This window comes from Tenebrio molitor, chromosome 5 (assembly GCF_963966145.1).
Source record: "Tenebrio molitor chromosome 5, icTenMoli1.1, whole genome shotgun sequence".
In the NCBI taxonomy this organism is placed as follows: domain Eukaryota; kingdom Metazoa; phylum Arthropoda; class Insecta; order Coleoptera; family Tenebrionidae; genus Tenebrio; species Tenebrio molitor.
In genome coordinates this window covers 3,592,549-3,609,508 of record NC_091050.1, presented here as the reverse complement: position 1 = coordinate 3,609,508, position 16,960 = coordinate 3,592,549, and the positions used below count along the sequence as shown (strand labels likewise).

At 33.7% G+C, this 16,960-nt stretch overlaps 1 protein-coding gene across 1 annotated transcript; it reads right to left on the bottom strand.

Annotated features, from left to right (window-relative positions):
• Positions 1-1,903: 1,903 nt before the first annotated feature.
• HDAC4 (histone deacetylase 4) lies at positions 1,904-16,960 on the bottom strand. Its single transcript, XM_069048927.1, has 4 exons — positions 16,367-16,960; positions 8,944-9,008; positions 4,924-5,521; positions 1,904-3,472 (listed from the first exon to the last, which is right to left on the bottom strand). Exons 1-4 carry the CDS (start codon positions 16,717-16,719, stop codon positions 2,056-2,058), a joined length of 2,433 nt encoding a protein of 810 aa, XP_068905028.1. The 5' UTR covers positions 16,720-16,960; the 3' UTR covers positions 1,904-2,055.

The following is a 16,960-nucleotide window of genomic DNA, read 5'->3' as shown; positions in this document are numbered from 1 at the left end:
ACATGGATTTTTTGCTGCCAGAACAAATAGCAGATTTCATTTTTCTGTCAAAGTTGACAAGTGATTATACTTTTTTTAATAAAATGTTACTTAATTAATTAACTGCTGGAAGAGACATTTCAAACCCAAAAAAAGTTGTCCCAGATTTGTTTGAACATGACTGTACATGAAATTATATTTATTACAATTGCAGTATATTTTTTTATTCGACACTGTCAGAATTTGGAGAATTTTCTCCTGTGTGAACGGATTTTGATAAATGTCACAACTTATCAAAACGAAATGTCAAGCTAATTTTAAAGATTTTAAGCGATTTGGATGGAGCCTTTAAGGGGCTCGTCGAACAAAAAAACGTTGTATTCAACTCGTTCTTGTGTAAATTTACACACGAACTCGTTAAATAAACTTCTATTATAAAACAAAATTATTTCGTATGATCTTTAACTTGTTGCCTACTTTTTTTTCCAATTATAACAACAATAACGATTCATGCCCAGGCCCACCATAATATAATGGCTGGTTAACATTAACTATTGAGTTTACAGTTGTTCACTTTAAATTAAATAGTTGGTTGTAAAAAAAAAAACTGGAAATGAAAATTTTCCTAATGTAAATTTTGTTTTGTCCATTTGTCAATTAATTGTCTACTTGACAATACCTGTCAAATAATTTTTAAAAATGTCGTTGAATTTTGATCATAATTCTAACCTAATGTCTCGTAAGAAGAATTCACACTACGAAGAAATTGTAAAAATGTGTCAATTTTGTTCTGACAGTTCCCGTTTTTTTTTTTCAACCAACTGTACATAATACACAAATCTGTCAATGTAAAAATATTACCACAAATATTAGAATTAATTTAAAAACTGTTGTTTTGTACAACAGACAAATCAGTGAAACTGAGAAACTATGCCTTAGTATTTGTATTATTGTCATTAGGTACTCAACTTTATACTAACTTACCTATACTACCTACCTCGTCCTTTTTTTGATATCCACTTGTAGAAATAAGAAAATTAGGAGTATACCTAAGATTAAATAATCAATTTATGAATCTCGAGAACTAGTTGTAACAATATTTATATTTCTGATACCTAAAAACAGAATTACATCAACTCGGTGTGATGTTTGAATAACGATGAATTGTATCGGAACAATTATTGTCATAAAATAATCTTAGATTTTTACACCTACAAGAGCAAAAAATGCATTAAAAAAACCGTTATCAAATAATAACGGAAACAACGTTCAATAATCACCATATAGGCAAAACAGATTGTATGATTTTTTGGACTGCACTTTGACATTATAATTCCAGCTTGGTAAGAAAATACTTTTTTGCATATCGCACTTTTTTAAACGAAAAATCGTAATGAAAGTAGTACTTTTTTTGGATCATTTTATTTCATCTCCTTGGAGATGATTGTCAAAGCATACCTACTTTTTTTAAATTTTTCATAAATTCTTTCAGGCCAAATTTCTCAACTTACAACGATATGCAAAAAAATAGCGTGTACAACATGTTACAAGAGTCTTTTTTCACTCATTTGCTTGTTAACTCGAGCTACGCTCTCGTTAATCAAACTGCAAATTCATGAAAAAAAGTATGACTTTCATAACTAGTTGTACAAATAACTATTGCCTACATAGATACCATGTTGAAAGTGTTTTTTCTCATTTAACGCGAGCAAAAATAATCATGCATGTTCACAATACATATTGGAAATCATGATTGTCACAATTATTTTGAAACATTAACTACAATGCAAATGAAATACATATTTCTATTGAACACAAATTATTTAATATTGAAATTGTGACGACGAAAACCCACGTCACCTGAAAACATTAAGGGGTATTAATTGAAACTGCTCGCTATTTTGTAAAATAAATACGTATGAAGTAAAGTAAATAAATGTTTTTATTAAAAACTTTTAATATATTAACAAAAATAAAACACACGATAATTTGATTTATATTTATTTAATAAGAGGCAGTCACTCTGAGCGACAGCGGGAATGTTCTGGTGGAGACTAAATAAAAATCCTCCTCATTTCATGCTGACGGACGACCTGCGTCCGGCGAACAACCTGGATGATATCCAGGCGGCGATGACACCATGTTATGGGTCTGATGCTGCATTGAAAGACTCGCCATAGCATTTACGGTATCTTTGTCGTCTTTCTCGTTGCGCACAGCGTCGTTGAAAGAACATCCAGCCGATTTAGCGGCCTCCTGTAGACACGGCCAGTGAGCACTTTGTACGGTTATCACTTTCTGGAGAGCAATGATGGCATTGCCGCACGGCGCTCTCGATAACTCTGAAGGAGATATAGGTGAAGGATTATCGCCGAGCAGAACTCTTACGCATTCTTCGGCAGAATCACAAATTGATGGCAAATCGTAGCCCCCTTCGAGGGCCAAGACAACTCTACCTCTGGCCAACTGCATCAGTTGGCGCGTCATATAGCCAAAACATGCCGCAGAAACTTTATAGCCTCCGAGAGGGGGGTGGTGGCCGTCCGTCGCGTCGAATCCTGCCGACACCAGAATAATATCAGGGCTGAATTCGCGGGCGATCGGCATAAGAACAGTACGGAACGCGGCCAGATATTCCGCATCCGACAGGGGCGGATTAAGTCCGCCGGACCAAGCAATGTTGACGTTGAAACCGAGACCGGCGCCGGCGCCGCATTCTCCCGGACTTCCGGTGCCTGGAAAAAAATTCCCGTCGTCATGGCGATGCATTGAGATGACAAGAACACGCGGGTCGTCATAGAAAATGTCCTGGGTGCCGTTGCCGTGGTGCACGCCCCAATCGAATATGAGTATCTTGTGTACGCGATGTTCCCTTTGCAACACTCTCGCCGCAATAGCCACTGAATTAAAAAAACAAAACCCCATCGCTTGTTGAGGTTCTGCATGATGTCCAGGCGGCCTCACCACTGCGAAACCGTTCCTTATGTCCCCCGTCCAAGTTCTCACGGCCAAATCAACAGTACAACCTACTGCCATCCTGGCAGCCGGTGCTGTATAAATTTCGTTCCAAGTAGTGTCAGTGTCCACCCCGATACCCCCGCAGGGGAGTCTTACGAAAGCCGTTACAGGGAGAGAGCTCAATTTGCTCATGTCCATCTTGTGACGGTTCATAGAGCTAGTGCCGTACAACAAAGCGTGAGCCTCAGAATGGCACGTTTGAAGTTCTTGAGTCGACGCTTTTCTAGGTCTTAACCTGTCACATCGAGAAACTAAACCTGTTTCAAGGAGACGAGACCAGATGCTTTGGAGTCTTCCCGCGTGTTCTGGATGGAGGGCGTTGTTTCCACAGATACAGGCATGCTTTAACATTTGGCTGTCGTACGCCAACCCCGTAGTAGGAGTGGAAGACGCCCGACGCCTAGACAGCGTCGGACCATCGGGAGCGCCTAGGTGGACCACAGGACTGCTCAGGGCGCGAGATAATGGCCGAATACTGAAACAATCAATTCAACTAATAAAGAAGTAACAAAATAAATTATTAAATATTAACCAATATTCTTTTTAATGGATAACTTGGGTTCACCAAAGTCGTAGTCATGACTGTTGACCAGCAACTAAAATTAAAATTATCGGTGAACTCATATGTATCAAAAAATTAAGCAAAATATTATGGTCAAAGATTTCTTCTTTCAGCAGAATCTTATTTGTTCCAAAATTGATTTAAAGGTATAATATCGTATCAAAAATTCAAATTATCTTATGATTTTTTTCCTTTTCTGCTACAAAAATATCTTTGGAGTTGGATTTACAGTTTAAGCAAAATTATATACTTATACTACGACATTTCTAATTAATAATGTTTATCTTTTAATTTCATATACTCTTCTCTTAACGCTTTTATTTAAGTTCTAGAGCCTACGAGAGTTGGAATACAAATTTCATTAGTCAACAGAAATAATAATAAATTAATAACCCAAAAAATGAAACAATGAAAAAATATGATAAAAATTATTTTCATTATAAATGTGAATAATGTTTGTCGACTGTGTAGTTTGTACATATTGTGGGATCATTTTTGAAATAATTTTAATCCTCAACTTTTTAAAATTTGCATCTGTTTTATACGAGTATAATACAAATTTCAATTTTATAAAAATATATTTGTTAAAAAAATTGATACGAGGTCACCAAGAAACCCGAGATGCTGGTATACGTAAGATCGAAAGGAGAAATACGAACAATCAGTGTGAGAGGACAATGGCGACGATGATGAGAAAAGGAAAACCCAATTACAGATACTATTTATAACACAGAACGACCTGTGACAGTAATTAATACACTCGTAACTCGACGCTCGTCAATATCTGAACCTACCAAGTAGTTTACGGTTGCTGTACGTCGCACGCATCGTGTCTAAATTTAGTTCCATAATGAGGAAACCATTCGATAGCAGAAGAATTAATCAGAGCACCACGTAACAGCAACATCAATCGGTAGAAAAAAAAACTCAGAAAAAGAAAATTAGTTCTAAAAATAGACAAATTTATGTAACAGATCAAATATTAAAATTATAAAATGAAAACACAATCAAAACCACACTTTACAAGAGATGTTATAAAATGGGATTTAAATCGGAAACAATAAACAAAGTACGCAGTTACGATCTTGTACGAGTTTATGAGGACCACTACATTCGAATAAGTCACTGAATGTTATTCAATAAGATTTGAAATCATACATATTAAATGAAAAAAGAATGAAACAATACAAAACAAAATAAAAACCAATTACCTGAAATAAATTTTATGCATGATTTAGGTATTTTAAGAGCCTGGTGATTTTGTGGCATAATTTATGTCTGCATAAAATTTTTGTGTAAAATACTCTATGTATTTTAAACTTATTGTTATGTTTTTCTTTAGGACGTCGATTTCTGATAATTACCTTCGTGATTCGTTAGCCCTGAGTTCCAAATCCCTCTGCTCTTGCTCTTCGGGCGGCGGCTGTGGTGGTTGGGGCACCGGTGGCGGCGGTCCTTCCAGCAGAGGATGGCCTAAAGGAAGCGGCGAAGATTGCGTCCTACCCAGCGGCCTTATTACCCCCCTCGACTGCTGAGGTTCCTGTAATTCGCTAATGGTGTCCAGGGGGGTTTCTTCGTGTTCGCTTTCAATGGCCGGTAGTGAAGGGTAAAACGGTAAAGTTCCGGGCAACATCTGTCCTGTTAAGGGCATTCCCAACCTGGCTGTGCATGCAGCTCGGACGGCGGCCTCAGAGAGATCGGGGGAGAGAACGTGATGGGCGGCTAAAGATATATTGGGCATTGAGGGACTGCTGAAGAGGGCATGGCGTTGATATTCTTCAGTTTCGCAAGGGGGGCTCAGTTCTTTGGGGGGTTCTTGTGGTGGAGACTCGCTGGGAGGTAGGCACGAGCTCAGGAGCTTTTTCTTGAGCGACGGGGGAAGGTGTCTTTTGCTCATGGGGCTGCAGCGACGTTCCATCACGCGCTGCTTTAACCTCACTTTCAGCAGATTAGGCTCGGAAGCTAAAAATTTTACCAGTGGTAAATCATAAATAATAATACGATCCGCTAAAATATTTAACAGCAATTTTACTTATTTTAATTTTTCACTTTTGCACACGGCAAAATCCAATCAATATTACATACTTTAAAATTGATTTATTCCTGATTTGAAAACTATTTGTGCATTTTTTTATGATTCTACTCATCACAAAATACGGTGAAGAGAAAAACTATACCGTTTAAGAAGAAATACGAAATACAAATAAATCAAACATGTATTTATTATCCCTTTACTTCAATTAATTGTAGTTGTATTTCATTTTATGTAATACGCTGTTCTGCTGGTGTCTCTTTGGAGTAATTACCTAATTGTACTTTTAAGATTTTTGTAATGTACATTTTACATTTTACTTCTATTGTATACCGTTATTCCTTCTGTTTTTGCACGGGGATTAAGTGAACTAGATTTTGTTCTATAACATTTCTTATAATACTTGGAAACTATTGCCACACTCCCAAAAACATTCATGGCAATAACTATAAACGTAACTTTTCATTATAAGTGTAATATGTAAGGGTGAAGCCCTGTTCATAACCGCGCAATATGTGAACATAGGTATAAATAAGTTTGAGCTTTTCCCCGACCTTGAGCCGCAAATTTGTGTTCAATCGATACGTACAGTGAGGGTCAAAATGTTGCTAGTAGTACCCATTAAAACATAAACATACTTCGAAGTAAAATGCTTTTTTTTATATGTGAATGTATTTTTCATATGTATTTCACACATACATACACATAAAAATTGGTTAATTCCGAACATTTATTTTGACCAATTTGTTTTATATTATAAAAATTTGTACAGCACAATAAAGATTCTGAAATAAATTACATATTTATTTTTCCAACCCAGTAACCAGTTTTCTTTCAGTTAATTACTTTTTTTAACGTCCGTCAAACGTTCGTTTGCGTTCATAAAATACGTGATTTTTGAATCGGTCAAGAAGCGTTAAAAAAAGTGCCATTGCGGTTCATTTTTGCACGCATTTTGCGTTAAAAGAAGTGCCGTAGCGTGTCATTTTTTAACGCAATTATAAAATTTTTCATTCATAATTATGTAGTAGTTTTTTTAACGAGTTCGTATGTAAATTGGGATTTTTTTGGCATGAATGGGCCAATTTAAAACGCGAGTAAAACGAGCGTTTTAAAGGTCCACGGGTTCACACAGAAGAAAATTTTCAAATTTTGTCGAAAAAATTGTTATCTAAACTTACGGGCGCCAAAACATTTTTGTATGCAACTCGTTAGTAAAGTATCTTTTTTTTTACTCGGCAAATTTTCCTTTTCGTAAAAAAAAATACCTATTACTTTAGTCACTTGTTGCATAAATAACTATTATACACTAGGATCAGTTAATACAAAAAACTTGCGACAGCAGAGAGCCGTAAAGTTAATGGTGGGATTAACAGTGCGACAGTTAACTACGCTGTCAATGTAACTCATTCCTTCCAAGCCAAGATGTGCAAGAGTTTTTTATATTTCCGTCGGAGATACGTGTTGTAATTAATTATGGCTTTCTTTGGAGTACTTCATGGTGAAATAATAGGGTTTCCTCCTAGGACAGCAGCTTACTACATTCAGAAACATTTTAGAAATTAGCACGTAGAGTTCACCTATTCCCCGTCACATTGTAGTCCTCTCAAGATCCACCAATTCTTGTAACGCCTTCAATACAATTGAATAATTTGTTTGAAGGAAAAGCATTCAACGTGTTTCAGACACAGGTGGTTCATCACTCAGATAAAGGTGTTTACGTGTTTGCCAAGAAATGCACTAGTCCAAGTAATGTTTCGTTCCGGCTTTTTTTTTTTAGAAAATACTTATCAGTTGCAACTGTGGCAACAAACTTGCTCGGTAATTAATATTCATGTATGGTTTACAAACGTAGTAGATAAAAAATAGTATGTACGTCTGAAATCAGTCTTTTAATAAATAGAAATGCCCCTAAAAATTATGTTTTAAACGATTTTCCGTGAGTCTTATTTTCGCTGTAATAGCCGCACACTAAGCCCGAGATCTTCACGGCTCATTCGATTCTTCATTTGCAAATTCTTTTATTTGTTTCCAATTTTGTCCACGATTGAATTAAATCACCTTTTAGATTTGTTTTTTTCATATTATTTTGTAATTATACTTTCAACAGCATTAACAAACGTTCCAACTACATACTTGAATGCTTGGCTTCCAACGTAAGCATACATACATAATGATGGATTACTCACACATTTGATTTATTCTTTTTCTCTATAATATTTCTTTCTCTGCGTTAATGTCGTTAATTAACACCACTCTCACCGAATTTTATTTCTACATAGCGATTTCATTCATTTTTTATTTGTCAAAATTACTAGTAAAAACATCGAAACTGTCCACTATCTTACAAGAAATTATTTTATTGTGGTTCGGTATTTACGAAACTCCGAAAACCGATCATAACTCAACACCAAGTGATTAATGTTCAACCTCCCAAAAAAAGACAGTAGTAAATATTTGCTTAATAAAATTATTTTAGGGACACTGATTTGGAATTTTTGTTATTAATGAAATTGGTATAAAAAACTAACAAATAATCGATACATTTTACTTTATTGGTGTTCATCGTGGAGTAGTAGGGGATACGTACATAAAAATGTTGCCTTTATAATAAGTACATATATTATCGAATTTTTGAACACACATGTCTGTTATCACTTATCACGTTAGATTTACAAAATTAAAAATTAAATAAACATTTTTTCATTTCATTAATAAGACGCACCCGAAAAGTATCATTTATGTATTTTCATCATATACCTGCCTGACAGCAGATGTTTATGTTAACTAAATCCAGCTAATGCTTTTGTTTCCACATTCAATTAATCATCCAATTTTTTACATACAGCAATATAACCTTATCTACCGGGTGTTATAAAAATCCACGTAATAAATTTAACCACCAATAAGACTCCTTAAAATAAACATTTTTTTTATTTATAATTTTTTTCGTAAATTCTTCAAAACAGAGTTAAAATTAAATATGTATCATTTGAACCCTAAAATTCATACTCGATCATGTGATACCGAAGCACGAAAAAAGAATTACTCCATTAAAATACAGGAATTAAAAACAGTAAAAACTGTTAGTATTAGAACAACGATCGTTCTTTCATCAAAAAACTGTACCGCACAAAAACATTTTCACTCTATCTTTCGTTTCAATTGATGAGTGAAGTGTCAAATTAGAGGTTAGAAAAAAGTAAAAAAAAAAAATCGATTAAAGATCAATATGTAAAAAAATGTGTATATATTTTAAATAGTTCTATTGGTGATTAAATTAATTACATGGACTTCAATAACACCGTGTATATTAATATTACCTGATTTGTATTAATAAGAATAACCATACCTGTTTTCCTTAACGGAAAATCGTTGTTGGTTGTTGAGTCAGATCCCGTATCCATTCCTTCCGACCTGAAAAAAAAAAGAAAACGATTATGTAACTGAAACATGTACCTAAATATAAAACTAACACTAAACCTTATTCAACGCCATGCTTAAAGACAGATTAAAGATTGCACATTAGGTGGAAAAACCACCGTGTAACGTGATTTCAGTTTTGGCTCCGCTTCAACAAATATTTTTATGAATCAAACCAAAACGACGATTTTATGTTATAATTACTCTAACACACTTCATATAAATAAACGGCTAAATAAACTTGAACGGCAAATATCTGGCCTAATGCTTTTTTTCAAGTTCTTTATTCTCAATAAAATAAAACGTTTCATATGGATATCATCACATCATAGTTTCGTGTATTTTTTCTTAATACCTTGCCTAATGCAGGCCCTTTCCAGAAGGCATATTCTACAATAGATTCAATAAAAATCAGTATCGGCATAAAATTAGATTGGATTTTAAAAATACTGTGCTTTAGTAATCTTCCAAACCACACGTGATTTTGTTTTATTTTTCCACCAAAACAAGTGAAGCAGCAATTACAGTTGTTTTTATACATTCTGTCCGATCGTAAGATCATTATTAATCAAAACGCCCAATTCAACAACAATAATACAGGCTGGTCCAACGAAAGATATCCAACCGGATTATCTTGAAAACAAAAATCACGTGAAAAACGCCGGAAGAGGTTAATTTTGATATCGAAGGGGACACATAATAATAACAAATTTAGCAATGAAATTTCATCCTCTTAGCCAGGAATCATTGCCGAGAACAGAAGTTCGCTATGGCTGTTTTCTGTTATTTACGTTGTGTTTTTCACGTAAGCTTGTAGTTTTCAAGATACGAGAATCCGGGTGGCACTCCTCTAATCGGACTTAAATAATGAGTTCACATAACTTTATTTTTGTCTTAGCATACACGACATTGTATCGTTCTTATCGTTTTTCGCCTTTAAGTACATAACAGTGGTGAACTCTCACTTTCACGTTGAAATTGTACAGTAATAATGTACCCTTTTCTCGATTTAAAATTAATCACTTGCACAAAATAGAATGTGATCTCATGTTTCCAGTTTTTTAGTATTACTCACATTTATTAACACAATGCTTCTTTCAAAATTAAAATAAAATAGTACAAAAGCCATCATTTGTATCATTCCCGAAAGTGAAATCAGTTATAGGTACTTTTTAATAAATGAAAATTTAAATTCCAAATAAATTTCTGTTTGAATGACACATTCAGAATTTTTATAAGCTTCTGAGGTCTTCTGACTTCATCTTAAATCTACAAGAAAAGAATTTGTCACAACAATGAAACCGAAACAGTGATTGCAGGAAATCCCTTTGACGTATGTATGTTTGGTTGCTACCACAGCCGGGCGCAGTCCATTAACAAACAATATATTTTTATTTATTACCAGAGACTGAAACTATTATAATCTATATGTTTAGGTTTTTTCTTAACATGTAATATATATTTTATAATCAAATTGACGCCAAATAACTGTTTAAAAACAATGCTTTATGATGAATTTTGACGCTATGCAAATCATTAAGTCGTCTACCTACTTTGTTTAGGTCAATTCTATTTTTGTCATAGATAAATTTATTTTGTTTTATTTTTAGTTTATTTCCTTTCATTAACGTGGGATTTTTGTGCGATAATATAACCATTAAAAACGTTTATTGGCAATGTTAAGCAAAGTACATTTTTTAATGATCCCGTAACAAAATTCTACTTTGCATATTTATTTTTATCTCGCAGATATTTAATTACACTAACTTTTCTGTACGCGTTTCAATTTAATGGAAGACTGATTACGCAAATAATTGGCTTCCTCATTGTATTTTATAACGAACAACGATGAAATATTCAAGATTCAAACTAGAAATTTCAGGTCTCTACGTCAGAGCAATTTTCAAGGAAAATGATTTATGATTATTATTCGATGTTTTTCAGAAAATTGCTCACAACATATCTGACGTAATTCCATCCATTGTCATTTTTTACTTTTTGAGGTTTTCTTTCTTACGAAAAGCAAATTCCTCGTCATTTCTCGCACGAAAACAAATTTCCAAATATATTAAAATGACATCGGAAGTGATCCACTACTTGTTTAATTTAACTGCTTTGGTACAAAACTATCCGCAGGTGGTTAACCTTAATGGAAATTAGATATTTGCTTTTATTAAACAGACCTCGTATAATTTTTAAGCAATGAAAGGTGCCAAATTTTGGCAAGGATCAACTCATTCACATTCTGACTGTTGCTTTTGGCAGCATACAATTCAATGCAGAATTTAGAAAACGACCATAAAAAAAAGCTGGACACAAATTATTTTTAACAATATTTGAGCTACGAGACAAATGTAGAAACAAGCAAGAGTAAAAACGCGATTTTTTTTTAATTACTCAAAAACATGTCAACCATTACACAACTTCCTTCTAAAAATATTTCACTCAACGATTCTTGTTGAAGCAACAGGACGTTTAAAATTTAAACGCTTTGCAGATAAAATGTCACTGTCTTGATATTCATGTAGTTATTTTTAGAACGATTTTACAATTCACCTTCAACCAGTATTATTATTTTTAGTGAGAAGTTTTATTGCAACGATATTAATATACGGTACCACTGTTGCGCATGAAACCTGATAAATAGAATTTGTCAATGACGATGTCATTTACAAACTACAGAAAATCAACTCCAGATGTAATATTTGTATTTGTAATTTTGTATTTCGGGCAGAACAAAGTCCAAGCGATTATTTTTAACTTGCTATATTTGGCATTTATGAATGCTTATTAGTTCAAATCAAATGATGTTTTTTAACAATGAAGAGCTATATTTACCTTCCTAGTAATTACGTAAATGCAAATTATCAAGGTACGCCGTCAATATGAAATCCCACACGTGCATTTGTAATCACCTAATTTCTGATTTATTGAATCACATTGTCATAAAATTACTTGGTCTCTTCTCAAGTATAATCGGTAGGACCGGACGTTAGTATGCACATAATATTTGATCCCAACTGCATAAAATATTTTGGGTCAAATATATCAATATGTTAGATAAAAACGGAGTTTACCGCTTAAAAATAGATACTAGAAATTCAAGAAGGTGGTCGTTCCAAGTCTAGACTTACGATAGCAGGTACATTATCACAGAACACTTATAATACTACTATTTCGTTCTAATAAACTGAAACATCTACGCCTTCATAAACCGGATAAATGAATGAATATGAAATAGGTACAATATAACGAGCGTTCAAAAATGTTTGTGATCAAGTAGGCCGTGATGTCTGTGTATTTTATAAATATAAGTTTTTTAGTTGGTATGCTCTGACATTTTCAAATACATATCGTCATCAATGTAATTACTATTTTTATTTAAATCGAATCATTAATTTATAGGTATGTAAATAGTATCTACGACCGTGTGATACATTCTATAATTATTATTATACACCACTCATTTCAATTTTGAAAATTGACATTTTCATAATCTGTCACATTTTTGGTTCATTATAATGTATATTGTTTAGATGCCTTAATAAACGTCATTATTATTTCAAAAAAATCCACAACTCTATATAATTGTGGGTTATTATTGTATGTAATTAATTAAATAAATAAAACAGACATTAAATAATTCAATTATGTAATCAATATAATCTGACGACTTAATGGGCCATTTGTACATGTGAAATATCTCTGATATGCTTGGAAAACTCTCCCAACTTAATAACTCATTTATTATTGCGTACTTATATAAACACGATAAGATATTACATTTTGTCAAAAAATCGGTAAATCGGTTGATTCCACAGCATAAACTGTAACACTTCAATTGAGTTTAATCAACATAGAAAGTTAATTTTTTTAATATGATGCGATCCCTATAGAATATTGAAGAACTAAAGATCAACCCCAGTTTTTTGTATGGGAAATGTGTCAAAACATCAGTTTACATTTACATAATTTCATATTTAATGACTAAGTTTTCATTTTTTCATATATGTAAATGTATTATGTATAATCCAAAGAAACAAAACCAACGTAATCAGACCTTAAATATATTTATTATGAGTCACACCAAAATTTGAAAAAATATGTACGAGTTTTATAACTATGTAATTCATTATGTATACACTGTCTGCATAATTAGTAATAATAAATAATCATACATGAAAATAGCTCAGTAAGATTCTGATCAATATTTCCCTGCATGTCGATATGTATATGTATTTCTAAGATATATATTTTTTTTAATAAATAATAACTCAAGTCAGCTTTAGAAAAAAATATTATTGTGGCGCCTTTTTGAAATAGATGCCCAATTTTAATTCACTTTTGACATTAATGACGTTTTGTTCGCGCTTTTCAGTCCAGTTTTCGTTCCTTATATTTGTTTTATCGCAACTAATCACAGTTAATAAACACCGAAAATGTTTATTTTCATCCGTTTCATGGAGGAAATTTTTGAGCAACTAGAATAGATTTATTGTTTATGAATTTGGTCTCTTGATTTTTGATTTTTCAATTAAAATACAAATTTTCAAAAGAAAATTCTCTATAAGAACAAAAAAATATATAGTGTAATTTGAAAAAAAAAAGTTGACTATCGTCTGTCATTAAAATAATAATATTTTAAATGAATCTGCTAAAACAATGTAGAGTATATAGTCGTCAGTCTATTCATAATTCTCTGGGGACTACGGCGCGGCGTACTGAATAAATTATTCCATTTGTTTTGAATAATTAATAAATTTCAGTGTTCTACATATTTTGACAAAAAGATAAATCTACCCACACTGTGACAACTTATTGATTGTGTCTACTATTAAACAGATGAAGTTTGATCGCATTGACTCAAACATTTCTAATGATATCAATATATTAAAAATTAAAAATTTGCCATAAATCTTAAACGACGAATAACGAGACGGGTTCATTTCAAATTGATAAATATTTACTTTAGAAACCTGAATTTTAAATAACTTTTTTGACAGTTAAACAACATTATAGGGCAATTTGTATCCATCTCAATAGACAGACTTACTTATTATCGCTTCATCATCATAATTCATAACATTATATAAATTTAAAAAAGAGAAGACAGAAGTAATGTAACAACAAACTATTGAGCGATCAAATTAATTTGTAATCGAGTCATCCATGGATTTGAATCCGTATGTCTTTGCGATTGATATGTCGAGATCTAACCTGTGTTTCGTGCTGTGATTGTTGTAGCATGGAGTTCAAATAACGACATACGGTTTCGGATTTATGGATAACTCGATTACAAATGAATTTGATCGCTCTTTATTAGGTATTCACGGGTCTTTTTGGGACCGAGTTGGCTATGATTTTTTCTTTTCATGTTGGACTACATAATTGATTCAGTGATGCAACGAATGCAACTTTTTTTTTCTGTCAGTGTCTGTTCACATTTTGTTGCCACCGCACTGCCAGATTTATGAGTTTAATATTCATAAGATTTATTAATTTGCGTAAAAGATAAGTCAAAATTGCCAAAATAATTTTGTTACGACAAAAAATTTCCATTAAACGATGCTACTTCCAATTTAAAAAGGACAGACCAGATATAAGAGATCCGGCAACAATGTACCTATTCAGAAAATATAACTGAAAACAACCTAACCTAACACAAAAAGTGTCATTTTCCTTTAGGGAATTTAGCTATCACGGAGGTACTGCCAACAAAAACACTAGATGGTCATAGCCAAATCGGTCTCCAAAAGATCGTGAATGCCTAATATTGGGTGATTCAAAATGATTGTGGCCAAGTGTGGCAACTATGTACGAAAATTTATGTGGCAACTGTGTGGGTAGGGTAGAGTTGACATTTCTTTGACAGTTCATAGGCGTGCAATTTTGAAACTTGTCAAATCAATGTGCAATGGAATTAAAAAAATCAAATGCAGGCTTATGAAATGTCATACAAATATTAACTCTATCCCATTCACACAGTTGCCACATACAGTTTCGTACATAGTTGGCCACAATTATTTTGAATCACCCAATATGTACTATTCCGGACACGGAATCTTGGCCACAACTGACATTTAACTGACAAATATCTGTGAACTGGCCTTTATTGAATATAGAATATAACCCAACTTTTGACTCGATAATGCCATTTCCCTGCTTTTTTGATATCACAAGAAAAACTTCAAAGTCATTTAATAATGACACTAATGATTGGTTTACATAATTTTTTTTAGAAATGTCTCAAAAATGTTGGCCAAGATTCCGTGTCCGGAATAGTACATACATACAGTTTTACATGGTAAATCAGTCCACCAGACTGAGTACTACCATATGATTATAAGTTTCAGTTATCAATATTTATAGGGAACCCAAGAAAACATAGAGTGGACAATCATTAATAAAACAAATGTTATAAATACATCGATCAACTTTAACGTAGTGTAGGGTAATAACGCCTTTAAAATACGGAAATACCGAGAACGAGATTTCTGTGTGATTGATTACTGATTAGATATATTGGATGAATTCAGTAAAAACTGCAAAGCGATGATTGATCAATTCTACCTGATACAATAAAAAATTTAATATGTAGTAAGATGTAAGTGTAGTCAACATATATTTTATATTATTTAGCAGACCCAACTGACAATCCAACACTATTACGTTCAAGATGAGTCACATTGGATTGATGTTATTGTCAATCAATATACATATACCGCTGAAATCTGTACCGAGTAAGATAGTGAAAAAATCTATTTTAAAAAATACAAATTTTTGTTATTATTGCGATACCAAGACTGAATCCACGCTGAATGACCGCAGCCTTCAATTGTCAGAGTTAAATGAATTTTTCATTGGTTATTTCTGTCACTGTCTGATGTAGGTACGCTCTTAAATCGACGTGGACCGATAAAACGTACAATTTATAAATGTGACAAAACAGTTTACAAATTAATGACATTTAGAAATATCTATTTTTACTTTTAATGAATGGTACTTGTTTCTAAAAGCATTTGTTTATATAAAAATTTCAAATTTGCGTTAAAAAAAGCACAAAGAAAAAATCGATTACTGCGCTACTTAGTATGGTATTATGGTACTTAAGTTATGAAACCAATAATACAATATCAGTCTCATAAATCAACGGTGGCAGTTTTGATTGGAGATCCAGCGTTTTTCGAATGAATTACTTTTTTATAGAAAATAACCATTTTATCGAAAGAAACAAGTTTCGTAGCCTAATAGTACCCGGAAATATTCCGATCACACTTGAAAACAGTGCGACCTCATTGTTTACAAACAGATCTAAGGTTGGCAGGAATGCAAGAGTCAGCTGTTGCACTCACCAGCAGGAATTATCTGTCCTCGACGTCTTCGAGCAACCCGAAGCTCTTTGCCTCAGAAACGCCTGGAGTTTGTGTTTAACTTCCGTAGAAGCCACGGCACTCTCTTCATGTTTCTCTTTCTTGCGCAGCGCCTCCAGCTGCTCTCTCTGCCTCAACTCCTGCAGTTGCTTCTGCCGTTCCCAAAACTCCTTCAGATGCTGTCTGAGTTGCTGCTCGTGCTGTTCGGCCAGGTGCTGTTGCTGCTGCTGAAAATGCTGCAGCAGGATCTGGTGTTGGAGCTGGTGCTGCTTCTTGATCTGGAGGATTTGTTGTTCGAGCTCGCGCTCAGGCGCCTCTCGTTGCTGCTCGGCCATCCTCCTAGGCACGGTCCATGACACCGTCACCACAACACACACAGTCACCACTGATGGCACAACGGCACAACAACTGTCAGAATTAATTCGTCAATTATGTGTGAGGTCATTTCGGTCGCAGTTGTAACGCTGAATATAGGAACACACCGCAGCAGCGCGGACGGAAGCGCTGTTGTCGGATCGACGGGTATTGATAAGACGGCCGCGACGACGGCCGTACCGTAACAGCGAAAGCGGCGCC

Coding starts and splice junctions, on each gene's coding strand:
- HDAC4 (XM_069048927.1), bottom strand. CDS start 16,719: ATGGCCGAGCAGCAACGAGAGGCGCCTGAGCGCGAGCTCGAACAACAA. Junction 5,522..8,943: donor TTTTCCGTTAAGGAAAACAG/GTATGGTTATTC, acceptor TAAAATTTTTAG/CTTCCGAGCCTAATCTGCTG. Junction 3,473..4,923: donor AGGGCTAACGAATCACGAAG/GTAATTATCAGA, acceptor TGATTGTTTCAG/TATTCGGCCATTATCTCGCG.